This window comes from Alosa pseudoharengus, unplaced genomic scaffold (assembly GCF_046254945.1).
Source record: "Alosa pseudoharengus isolate Yale_2024_CS ecotype anadromous, Long Island Sound unplaced genomic scaffold, YU_APseudo_1.1 YU_APseudo_1.1_scf_10, whole genome shotgun sequence".
NCBI lineage: Eukaryota > Metazoa > Chordata > Actinopteri > Clupeiformes > Clupeidae > Alosa > Alosa pseudoharengus.
In genome coordinates this window covers 12,836,518-12,849,363 of record NW_027468565.1, presented here as the reverse complement: position 1 = coordinate 12,849,363, position 12,846 = coordinate 12,836,518, and the positions used below count along the sequence as shown (strand labels likewise).

At 44.0% G+C, this 12,846-nt stretch overlaps 1 protein-coding gene across 1 annotated transcript in view; it reads left to right on the top strand.

The window, feature by feature from the left end:
* Window positions 1-12,846, top strand: part of LOC143139683 (uncharacterized) — a 39,129-nt gene that overhangs the window by 18,813 nt on the left and 7,470 nt on the right. The window contains exons 10-13 of the mRNA XM_076300366.1: window positions 7,196-7,297; window positions 8,480-8,658; window positions 9,419-9,522; window positions 12,505-12,699. Coding sequence (XP_076156481.1) covers window positions 7,196-7,297; window positions 8,480-8,658; window positions 9,419-9,522; window positions 12,505-12,699 — 580 coding nt within the window. The remainder of the gene's footprint in view (window positions 1-7,195; window positions 7,298-8,479; window positions 8,659-9,418; window positions 9,523-12,504; window positions 12,700-12,846) is intronic.

Below are 12,846 nucleotides of genomic sequence, written 5' to 3'. Positions count from 1 at the left end.
GCGAGTAGTTCAACTGAGAAGAATGGGTGAATTTGGACGCACTTTCTTTCTTGCGCGGTCACTTTCTCCACTGCGTAAAAGACTAAATTAATTTGCGCTGTGAATGCTAAGATTATTTTGACAGGCCACAGACTAAATAAAAATCGCTATTAGTAGGACGCAAAGCAGAATATTGAAAGAACGGGGCACCAAGGCCACCGTGGCCTGTAAACCTCTGATTTTCGAAGGGGCCTCACGGCCAATGCAAGGGGCTACGGCGGCCATGGCCGTCGTGGCCGTCGTGAAATTCCTACCCTGGTGTTAACATTCGTAAATATTGCAAAAACAATCCATAATTTTGTTGGGAGGTATAGCATGTTTGTTAAGAAAATGTAAGCATTGTGGAAATGTGTTCACTGACTGCATATCGTGTGAAAACGACATGAAATGTGTGAATGGTATGGCCACAAAAGACCTATGCTGTGCTAATTCAAAGTTGTATTTAGAGTTTTGAAAATGTGACAACTGGTTGGACAAACGCTTGTTAGCGACTGAAAAAAACTGTAATCAGTGCCAATTGTGCTGTTTTGTGGTGTTTGCAAGGTTTTTTTTTTGTTGTTGAGGTTTTTAGCTTTGTATTTTCAGATCAAAACTCCATAGTGCTGCTTTAATACTTTTTCCGCCAAATACTGATTTCTCTTTGACAGTGGACAAATTCTGAGTCACTATTGATGTTTTGTTGTCATGGTAATATACTACTGCATTTGGGCCTGATTATGCTTGAGTTCAGCAGGTTCAGATAGGACTAGCCTTTGAAATGTGTTTGCTTCTCAAACACCTTGCCGGCCAGGCCAAACAATGGAATGGAAAGTTGATAAATAATGTCTTTTGATATACACTTCCAGATGGGTTACGTTACGTTAACATTGCCCAATGATGAAACTTGTCATTTTTCATTTTTGCCATTTTCTTATCAGTGTTGCATTCTACATATACTTAATGTTAAAGCTTTCAGCTATACCGTGTAGGTTAAGTTATTGAAACTATCCAAAGTATTCCATTTTTACTTTTTAATTCTAACCATTTGAAGCCTTTTTTTCCCCCTTTATAATCAACAATAGAAGCTGTTTCTTGACCAATAAGACCGAAGTTTACTCGAAAGAACGTTTCCTTACGCAGTTTGTTACCTTCCTGCTGTGTGGTCTGTTCACCTCCTGCAGCAACATGTCTTTCTTTCTCTGCATTCGCCCCCTCTGAAATTATGGACAAGGTCTACAATTACACCTTAATGCCCAGGTAAACCCAAGTGGTTGGTAATCACTCATTTACTTGGGTCTCAGACGTATCTTTCTAAAGTATGCCTTATGTCTATTCTACAGGTTTCAGCCAGCCGTGAAATGAGTGTTTTGTGTGTGTGTGTGTGTGTGTGTGTGTGTGTGTGTGTGTGTGTGGTACTAAGCTGTTTGTGGCTACAGTGTGAGATACCGTGCTTGATTAGATGAAATGGCCTGTCTGACCACTGGCTGTGGCTTCCCTCTGTAATCTCTTTCTCTCTCTCTATCTATCTCTCTTTCTCTCTCTCCTTCACTCTTTCTTTCTCTCTCTCTCTCTCTCTCTCTCCTCTCTCCCTCTCTCACTCCCTCTGTGGTGTCCTTACATTTCTTAATGAGTATTGTGAGGAGCCCTGACCCTGGGTGGACCCGGAGGTGTCAGGGTTTCGCAGCTGCCCGGCTCGCCCTGTGATTGCTGTGAATTAAGCCCCGCAGGCACTCTCAGGGCACCTGGTTAGCTGCTGTAAATGAGTGTGTCTTCTTCCTCCAGCCCCCACACATGTTGCAACTGTGGATGCTTGTGGGAGTTATGTGCTGGCTTTGTATTAGAATTACCAGCCAATTTGTTCTGTTCTCAACATGGAGTAATTAGGTGTAGTAATATTTTGTTTTAGGACACAGCAGTTCTTCCCTGTAGCTATGAATCCTTTTGTGGGCTGACATGATAACTCATCCTAGTAAGTTGTGGTTGACTGCATCTGAATCTAATCAAATTGACATGAATGTTAAATGCGTGAACCGGATGTCCAAAAAGAAGGTCCCATCTGTATTTGTCTTTGAACTATAATTTAATGGGCTGCGTGCGCAATGGAGTCTTAAATCCTCTCGTTTTTCTTTGGCTTAAGAGGAGGGTTTATCCACAAAGGCTATTACTTTTAAATGCCAAAGATGGAGAAGACTATTCAATCTTCTCTGGTTAATCACCAGTTTATTCTTAAGCACTTGGCACTAGGAAAACATTGTTATGAAAGGAAATCCAAGGCATTGTAAGGAAAATGCCATAACTCACACAACTGAGCAAACCTAAGCAATACAAGAACGTTTCCGTTCCAGTGAGCATTAAGTTATTTGAACAGCTTTATTTATACACTAATATTTCTCCCCACTGCTAAGGCATTTTTTGTATTTTGATATATTACCCAGGAATGGTTTGGCAGACACTTCAAAAGGATCGTAGAAAGCAGGCATGCCGTCAGCAAGTTTTTTTGTGTTGGGACAGACCGTGTCCCTGAGCCCCAGTGTTTCTCGGCTCTGGCCCTGTTTGGTCATTAGCTCTTGTTTTCCCTCCATTTTATCAGCTTTCCTCTAGAGGTTGCCCTCTGGCCTTCTTCTTTGGCCTGGCCAAAATGTCCACCACCCTTACTGGACCGCTAATCGGCAGTGGCTAGCTTTGTTTGCTTTCTTTTATGGAACACGATAAAGATTGCGGGGCCTTGATTTGCAAAGGGGTTCTTAAACTTCATAGACTTGATGTCATGCTGACGCTTGATTTCACAGCTCGGGCTTTCTCACCAGCCGCCGAAAAAGCACCTGATGAACCCGGTGACCTCATCTTTGTGCGGCAAGTGCTTTCATTAGCCGCACTCGCCTGTTATCTGCCAGGTCGTTTCCTTGCTTCCATTCGTCGGCTTTCAGGAAACCTGCGGAGGTGAGATTGGACTCCTGTGTTTGGGAACGCAAAAGGAGCCCTAGCACTGTTTCAGCTTCGCCACAGCAGAATGAGTCAGTCTCCTGTGCCTTTTCTGCCATGCAGTGTGTGTGTGTGCGCGCGCTTGTCTCTCCATCAGCCTTCCCACAGGGTGCAATTGTGGAAAGAGATCTCCTGTGTTCTGATCTGAAAGTGCTCTGATTCTTTGAAGCGAAACGCTGTCTTTGATGTTTGGTTGAGATGAGCTCCTGATAAGATGGATGCAAGTTCACACAGCTCCACTGACTGACTGAGTGAGTGTGTGTGTGTGTGTACGTTAACCCTGACTGTGACCCAGTAGGTAAATACAGGTTGCAGTCCCTTATAATCCCACAGTCTCATATTAACTGCCAACTAGCATGAGTAATAGTCGGAGTAAGGGTAATCAAGTCTGACCTCTTTACACTGAAGGTAAGTAATATAACCATCACATCTTAAGAGGCAATTTTGGAGGGGTGTATTGTTATTGTCCTGACAAGCAAGTTACAGTGCAGCCTTGTCCAATGTCATCCAAAGCAGTGGGATTTTCCATTTTATCTTAAATCTCTTTCTCCTTCAACATACTCCAGGGAGCCAAACAAGGGTTGATGTGACTGATGAGGTTTGGTATGCTAATATGTGGTACCTAACCACGGCCCTGGTACCCGTAGTGTGCTGGATAATTTATCCTCATCTCCTGACCTGTGGACCTGGCTGTTCTGCCCAGCCAAAGATACATTCGATGCCACACAGGAGAATACGGCTGGATCGGGTGTTTGAAGTTGTCAGGCTTACGTGAAGGTCTGATCTGTGCCCAGAGGCCAGGCCCATTGTCGTCCCCATACTGTCATTGCATTCCTCCGTGAGAGATAAAGAGAAATGACTCAGTCGAGTTGTGAGATGGCTCTCTTTTGTCTGGATAGACTCACTTTTTTCCTTTGGGTGAATGCCACAGTGACAGCTTGTCAAGAGTTAATTTGTCTTCACTGGCGCAACACAGGTAGAGATCGCAACAGAGAGAGTTATGAAGATTTATCAGTGACTTAGAATTACAAGGTACAACAGTGAGATGTTCTCTCGCTTTTTGACTTTTCTAATTGTTGAAGACTTATAGGAAATCCATGCAGCCCTTTGAGATTTACCAAGCTGCAACAAAGCAAGTAACAAAGAACCAGCGTTGGAACTGATCCTCTTGAGGTTTACTTGGAAGGGAATGCAAACTCTCCTGCCAAAACCCCCACAAAAATAATATAATGAACCACCCCTGAAGTTGTTGCATCTGACTTTGTGTGGAAGAACTTTGTCAGCAATTTCGCTAGAAGTTGATTCAGGGTTTGTCTAGTCAGTGGTGTGTGAGGCCTTTTCCGTGGTCCGCATAGTGACCTGGGGGCGTTTCAGAGACATCCTTTGAATTCACAAGGGCCAGAAGAACAGAGGGCTAATGGTAGGAAGCAAGAAAGCAGGTGTGCTTCTGAAAGAGATGCTGTGTTGGCAACTCACATCTTTAAAAAGTCTGTCCACTGACTTCATATATATATAATATATATATATATATTATTGCTACACTGTTTTTCATGATATATTAGCTAATGGCTTCTGCTACAATACTGAATGGCTGTAACCCTATTACCTCAACCTATTCTTGCACTTATATATAGTTTTTATATTACCTTGTCTACATTATACATTACTCTCCTATTTGTCCATATTTATTTATGCTGGTCTCTAGACCTTATTCTTGCACTATTGGACTACTTTTTGCACCTTCACCATGACACTCATGCACACAGTATTACAGGCCCAGTCCTGGCCCTGTCACTGCAAGCGCCTCATGCTTGATCATCTTTAAGCACACTGGATTTTTTTACATTTAATTTATATAGTATATTTAGTATTTAGTTTTTCTTATCTTCTACTGTCTCTATTGTACAGTGGAGTTCATCCATCCATCCATCCATCCATCCATCCATCCATCCATCCATCCATCCATCCATCCATCCATCCATCCATCCATCCATCCATCCATCCATCCATCCATCCATCCATCCATCCATCCATCCATCCATCCATCCATCCATCCATCCATCCATCCATCCATCCATCCATCCATCCATCCATCCATCCATCCATCCATCCATCCATCCATCCATCCATCCATCCATCCATCCATCCATCCATCCATCCATCCATCCATCCATCCATCCATCCATCCATCCATCCATCCATCCATCCATCCATCCATCCATCCATCCATCCATCCATCCATCCATCCATCCATCCATCCATCCATCCATCCATCCATCCATCCATCCATCCATCCATCCATCCATCCATCCATCCATCCATCCATCCATCCATCCATCCATCCATCCATCCATCCATCCATCCATCCATCCATCCATCCATCCATCCATCCATCCATCCATCCATCCATCCATCCATCCATCCATCCATCCATCCATCCATAAACACTCGGAAGGCTTCATGAGGACATCTGTCTTGAAAACATGACTTGTCGCTGAAAGGGAAATGAACAATGTTGACGTCCGGATACTATCATTGGCGTGCTTCTTCACAGTTTGTGTAGAGGGGAATGGGTCCTTTTGTACATAATTTACATGAGGACCCTGACTGGTGGTGATGCAGTTCAACAAAGTTCAACCTCGACCGGATGTGTCCTGAATGCCCGTCTTGCCAAAGTAGATTTCAATAGAAATATCCCATAGGTCCAGTACAGGGCCACCTGAAGTTACCCAGAGTGACTAACCCCTGGACCTCATAAAGATGATGAAGGACTGTTGTGACCAGGGGCCATGAATCATAGATAAACAGTGTCCTTGAGAGGCACATCCCAGCGGGAAGTCCCCACATAGGCTATCCAAGGGCATTCAAAGTACCGCAACTCCTGGAGCCACGCGTCATGGTCCTGGTGACGGGTCAGGGTCTGAGTGCGGCCGTCATCCATACGCTGGGCAGGAAGCTGTCATTAGGGCTTGAGTCATACAGGAGAACGGCCCCTCTGAACATGACCTGCAGCCAAACGCACCGACACCTCCAGACCTGTCCGGCCTGAAACTGATATTAATCCCCACCTTCCTTCCCTAAACATATATCATTAGACTGTCTCATACATGGAACACTTTCCAGCACCTCTGTTTTGAGGAAGAAAGAAAAACAGATGTAGAAGGACTCTTGTGTAAAAGTGTTATGCAGCTAAAACATGTTCGGCCCAAATGTGTTTTTTAACCTTTGCCTGCAGTGTAGTGCATTTTGCCTGACATCAAGCCTTGATTACCGTACAGCTGAAGTGATTAGCTACGTATTAATACCTAATGGGATAGTTTAGTGTTTCAAGTTCACCTTGTTTCTGTGTGCTCATCATAGCAAGCTGCCAAACACTGCCTCCCCCTGAAGGAAATACTGATGAACAAAACCTAAAGCTCCTCCTCCTTTGAAAATCTTCACTGTCGTCAGCGGATTATCTATGATCCCTCTTCAGAATTGCAGCTTTGTTATTATTGCATTAGACTGTGGGGGTGATCCTTTGGTTTTGCATCATCTGTTAATCTGTTTGGCTCCCCCTCTTTGAAACAGATGCCAGTGGGAAGTCCGCGGTGTTTCACTCCATTAACGGTCCTCTCACAGAGCAAATTATAGCCTGGCAAACCCACTGTTTGCCCTCTGCCCTGGCAGATCAACACTCTGCCCCAGTTATTTACCCCTACTGTCTCAGAAAATCCAGCTGAGATCCAGTCTTTCAGAAAAGAAGCTGAGTGGGTTGCAGCGAAATGTTACCCGTGAGAATGAGTTAACAGAGATTTGTGTTTTATTTGACATGTGGATATATGACTCACACAAAACCCTGTGAAGGATGTCAAATGCTTGCCAATACTTGCAATTGCTGAATGCCTCAAACCATCAGTGATGAATGACTCCGATTACTTTGCGATTTCAGTGGGCTTTTAGCAACCATTCTCGAATACACTGACAATAGGTTCAGTTTGGGCTTCTCGTGTGATGCTGTTTTTTCTAGTGTGTGTAATTTATCTCCTTGTCTTCTCTATCCCCAGGTGTTAATTTGTATTTCTTTTTTTCCCCTATCGGCAACTCAAGAGTCTGTGTACTCCTAACCTACATTATGCCCGGTGGCTCTGACCATGCTAATCTCCTCCATTTAAAAGGTCAGCAAAAACAGTCTCATTCCTATTCTCCTCTGCAGAGAACTTGAAGCCCAACTGTACATCTCTGCCGACCGCAGAGCCCGAAGCCCACAAGACTGATGCCAAAACACCAGCACTCGCAGCCAAGGAACCAACAAAGGGTGAATGGGTTCTCTTTGCCTCTCTGTTGGATGAAACTAGTTTTGGACGTTCATCACAGGCTGATTGGCTAGCAGATCACTTTATGAAAGGGAGATTGATGAGCCACATTATCCCCCATGTGCAGAGTTCTCACATTTGCTATTTACAATTGTTTATATCGGAATTCTATTAGTAACTGATACACTGGAATTATGCCTTATAATTCCACAAGATGGCAGGCAGATATACAGTTGACACAGATGACAAATCATGCATTTCTTTGTTTGACACCTTTTGTCATTCCAGAGTAAGGAAATGCATTTATTATGAAAAAGAACAAATAGTGCAACGCTGCTGCTCCCCTTCAGGTCTGACTGACCAAAATGTTTGTAAAGTGGGCTGTTGCGCTATTTGTTCTTGGTCATACTAAGTTGCACTGTCTGAAAGAGCTGCATCTGCAGTAAACCTTATCAAGGCGTGCACTCTCCTCTATTCAGAGTAAGGGAATGTAAATCTTCGCACTCAACTGGACTGCACTAATACCTGTAGATTTTACATTCAGTATAACTGTAATAGCATTCTGGGCATGTTTTAGATTTGGCCTGGAGCCCAGATACGCATGACCGAATATGGTATGCTAAGCCCTTATACATATATCAAGCTGCTTAAGATATTTAGCAGCAACACTGAGCGTTGTCCCATGACAAGTGATTCATTTGTCACTTAATTTGTCTTCAGGACTACTGTTATATGGTCTTGTTGAGCAAGTTTGTGCGTGTGTGTGCACATGTGTATGGACTGTATAGATTTTGCTAGCTTATGTAATCTTAGCTTTAGGCAGAAGAGTTAACGCCACCTGTGTAAAGACGACGTGTAGCAGAAACAGAGTTTGTCACAGCTGAGCATTACAAAGCACACAAACATGAGGTCTGTGAAAATGTCCTGTTTTTGGAATGGAAATAAACCCTCCAGTGTCATATGTTCAGTGTCAAGCTGTGCACTACCACAGATGTTCCTGATAAAAAACAAACTGAAGAGTGCATATATAGTTACCATGGGTCATTAGTTATCATGTTGTATGGAGTTATTATATTGTTTTGCACTGTATGTAAAGACTTGAATGTCCGTGTTTTGTAAGTTGCTATGGATAAAAAGCGTCAGCTAAATGAATGAAGCTCCATCTTTGGCCTCTGTTCCTGTAGAGGCCACGGGATGTGTGACCAAGAACGTGTTTACACGGATGCTCCGTGTGGCCCGGCGGTACTTGGTGGTGGTGGGCCAGTCCAGTGGCAGCGGAAAGCCGTCCTGCTCATCCTCCAGCAGCTCCACTGAACCCCAGCCCTCCAAGACCAGGGTCTCGGCCTCCCTTCCCCAGGCACAGGTACCCTTTACACAGGGCCCTTTACACCACATCCACTTTCTCAGGGGGATTCTGTCAAATGTGTCTGAATAATTAATTCATTTATCTGACTAATCTGATCCTAAATGTACTATGTTCAATCAGAGGCCAACTGGTGGGGGATCTTAGGAAAGGGATAAGAAGTACTGCTCTTTTGTGAATGAGTAGAAAACATGTGTTATCATATGAGCTGGCATCCTGAAGTGAACCAAATTTCAGTTGTCACAAGAGTCAACTCTCTCTCTCTCTCTTTCTCTCTCTTTCTCTCTCTCTCTGTATCTCTCACTCACACACACACACACTCACTCACATACACTCCCTCTCTCTCTCATACACACACACACACTGCTCTGACTCCTATGCACCCATTGTATGGAAACAATGCCTTTATCTGGCTTCATGGGCGTGTGGATATCATCAGTATTTCACTTCCAGTTGCCTGTTTTCCTGTTGAAAAAGCAGGTCAAGAAATGGCTGGGGGGAGTTTTGGCAGTAGAATCCAAGATTTCAGAGAGATGAGCTGTTTTTCACACCGCCATTCAGAACCAGCACAAGAATGCATCTCTTTAGTGTACACACCAAAAAAAGTGCCAGGTTTTTTGTCGAGGAGGGGCAAAAAACCAACAGCAGTTGCTTCAAGAAGTGTAAAGGGATTTTTGTTGTTGAGCGTGCCTGTTGTCGTGACATTTGATCTGCAGTGTAGCAGTAAGGGCATAATGCTCGTGTCTTGGTTCACTGGCAGATCAGAGAGAAGAGGAGGAGCCAGAAGGGACCCTGCCTGCGCTCACTGTCCAGGAAACAGGCCCCATCCTCCCAAGAATCAGACGCTGGTGCCACCGAGGACTGGTCGGTCAAAAGTGCTACGTGTTTGTGTGTTTGTCTGTGTGCCAGATTGTACGCATATATGCTCGGTGCATTGGAGCAAAAGGAGCCTAACATGTTTCCTCATTAAAATGAATAGTGTCCATATTTAATGACTATCTCTCAGTGGTATGCTAAAAAAGGTCATCAGGTAATTATCACAAAAAAACAGCTGAAGGCTGCAGCAGCTGTTCCACTCCAACCTCCCGAAGCTGCACATATTAATTCAGCCAAATGTTGCCTGCCTTTTTTTTACTGCTGTGTTTCCACTGAGCTACAGTACCAAGTACCGTGTGCTTCTAAGGCCACTGTAGGACCATCCAGTGCATTTTTCATATAGTTTCCAGTTGCCTGTCGCAGCGATTTATGGATTTGTGCTTGAGTCGACAATACAGAAATAATTAACTTACCCGTCAGGCTTGCCTGTAAAAGTAGTTAAATGGCTCCTAGTGATGAGGAGACTGTCGCACCTGTGTTTTCTGTGCAAGAAAATCCGGTTCTTATAGCGTCACTGCCGTTTAATGGAGTGGAGTTGTTTTCAGACCACATTGCATAACTGAAATACTTGACAGAAGGGTATTTCTTAGGTGTCACCTATTACTTGTACTCCTCATGAGTTATGCACTCTACTTCATTCAATCTTAATGATGGGGTGCTACCTATTAATTGTCCCCCTGGTGAATGTGAGAACAGGACAGCATTTGTAAAACGTGCCGATTAGAGTGTGTGAATGAAGGCCCACATCCCCCATTCAGCCAACCACTCTGGTAAACCACAGAGGCCACATCACCCTTTTGAAATGACAACCTTGCTGTTGTCATAGCACTCGCATGAAGAACACTGTATTCCAGCTAAATTTTTTGACAAAGAATGGAGAGTACTTCAGCTAACATTTTCACACAAACTAGCATTCTTCAGCTTCAGTTTACCTTGAGGAAATATAGAGATTTCTTGCAAGTTCAGACTGTATTAGTACTACTAGTGTTTATACTAGTATTGGTGTGATGGGGAAGTAATTAGGTCTTTTCTAAAAGATCATTACGGAAGTTATTACACAGAATTTCCAGTGCATTAGCTGTATTGTGTATAAACCGCAGGTTATGCAAATTACAGTAGTGCAACGTTTTAACTGCAATTATGTGCCTTTGTTTTGGGAAATAAAATATCATATGATCTCAGTAGACAATTGTACTTTAGGTACTTTAAATTGAATTTAATGTGTTGGTTATCAACCCGTGGCAGAGCGTGGCTAGTTCCGTTGCTTCCCATTAAACGTGATACATTCTCTGCATTCAGACACGTTTGGGACACTTGTTGAATTTGGATGAGGACTGGCGGGGTTTGGCAAGGAGAGCCCGCCTCACAGGCGCAGGAGACTGTGTGCCTTTGTGCCGGGGCCAGGGGAGCGTCCACATGCCAGTCATTCCAGGCAGGTCCCGCATTAGTGTCAAGTGGCAGAAATCGCCCAAATGAGGCTGGGTCACCAAGGCCACCGAATGGATTATTCTAATTTGACAAGATTTGGGGGAAGGGGTTGGGGTGGGGTAGGGGCTTTACAAAGAGGAACCTGGTGTTTTTTTGTCTACCTTGGAGAGTGAAAGACCCCTGATATTTCAGGGCAGAGCCTTGTCACCCGGGAGGTATTGTCAGGTGTTTATTAAGTGCCCCCACCGGGCCAACACATGGGGCCTTTCTTTTTTGTCTGATATTAATTGAAGGTAACTAAGGCATTTGATTGGGTCGGGCCCGTCTACGACAACAACACACTGGCCATTCTTCTTGCCCAGGGGTGGGTCTGTGAGCGGAAGCCTGAGGGTAAAGGTCAGTGGCCCCTTCATGTCTCATGCCATCAGACTGAATATCATAGTGATGCGTAACATTTCACCCATTAAACTCAAGAATCCCTGCCATTTGGACAAGCTCACAGGAAAGGCTAAATGCTAAATAATTGGGTAGATCCTTCAAATAACATAATTATATGTTTTAAGAAAATATAACCACATTTAGGTAGTTTTGTATTATTCTTAGAAAATGCAAACTTTTATTTTTTATGTGGCTGTTCTACCTCTTTCTTACCCATTGTCCTGTAATTGTAGTAGTATATATGTGCAGGGTTGCAAAGAGGAACCCACATGTTTTTTTTTTTTTTTAAGTGAAATGTCTACTGCCATTGGAAAGTAACTCAGTGGTAGTTTCAGTTTAGTAGTTTGTAGTTTCGTAATTTCAGCATAGTAGTTTTCTCTGCCTTATATCCTTCATGGCTGGTTGTACATGTATCTGCAATTTTTTTGTTTGTCAGATGTGTTTGGTAGTGGATTGTGGGTACCTGTGTGAGTATTTGAATGAAGCATGACCCACCCAGTCATTCCCCTCAGGGCAGTGAGGCCTCGTCTGTAAACAGGGATCTGATGATATCTCACCTCTGTTCCCACAGGTGCTTCCTGTGATGTGGGGATAAATCAACCCGCTAATGTTTATGACATTTATCCACAGCACTACAGGGGTGTGTGTGTGTGTGTGTGTGCGTGCGCATGTGTGTACGTGTCTGTGTGTTATTAGGAGGGTTATTTAGGAGTGTTCCCAGCATTTTTTTCTTTTATTTGTGTGTGTGATTCAGGCCAGGGTGTTGAAGTCATCTGTCGGTTTGCTTTTTTTTTTGTACACCTTGTTCATCCCACTTGGGGTTTTTAATGTTGACAGTTTTATGGGTATTTACCCACACCTATCCTGTCTCACAGCAAAGTACCTCACCAGATTTTTAACTAACTCTGTAGGTCTTCTGACTTAATCATTCTGAGTTGCTGAGTTTGGGTGTAGAGTCTTACAATGCCTTAATTGGCAATGTGTGTGTGTGTGTGTGTGTGTGTGTGTGTGTGTGTGTGTGTGTGTGTGTGTGTGTGTGTGTGTGTGTGTGTGTGTGTGTGTGTGTGTGTGTGTGTGTGTGTGTGTGTGTGTGTGTGTCCACAGCTCAGAGCCAGGCCTCAGGAGGCTGAAGTCAGGGCCCGCAGGGAGAGGGGCCCGTCAGAGGAGCGTCCACAAGGCCCTCAGACGGAGGTCCCTTCAGCTCTGTCCCATGGGTTTCCCCCGTAACTCTTCACACAGACTCCTACTCACCAGCACTGAGAGCCCCCAACCAGCACGGTCTACGACAGGACATTACAGGTACTAAATGACCCATGCTGGGTCAGTATTACACACACGTGAACACTCACACAAGATCTATTTCACACATGCACAAGATCTAGATGGGGACCCTATCCTATAAACACTCCACTCTCTGCACTGTACAGTTTTAATTAAACATAACTA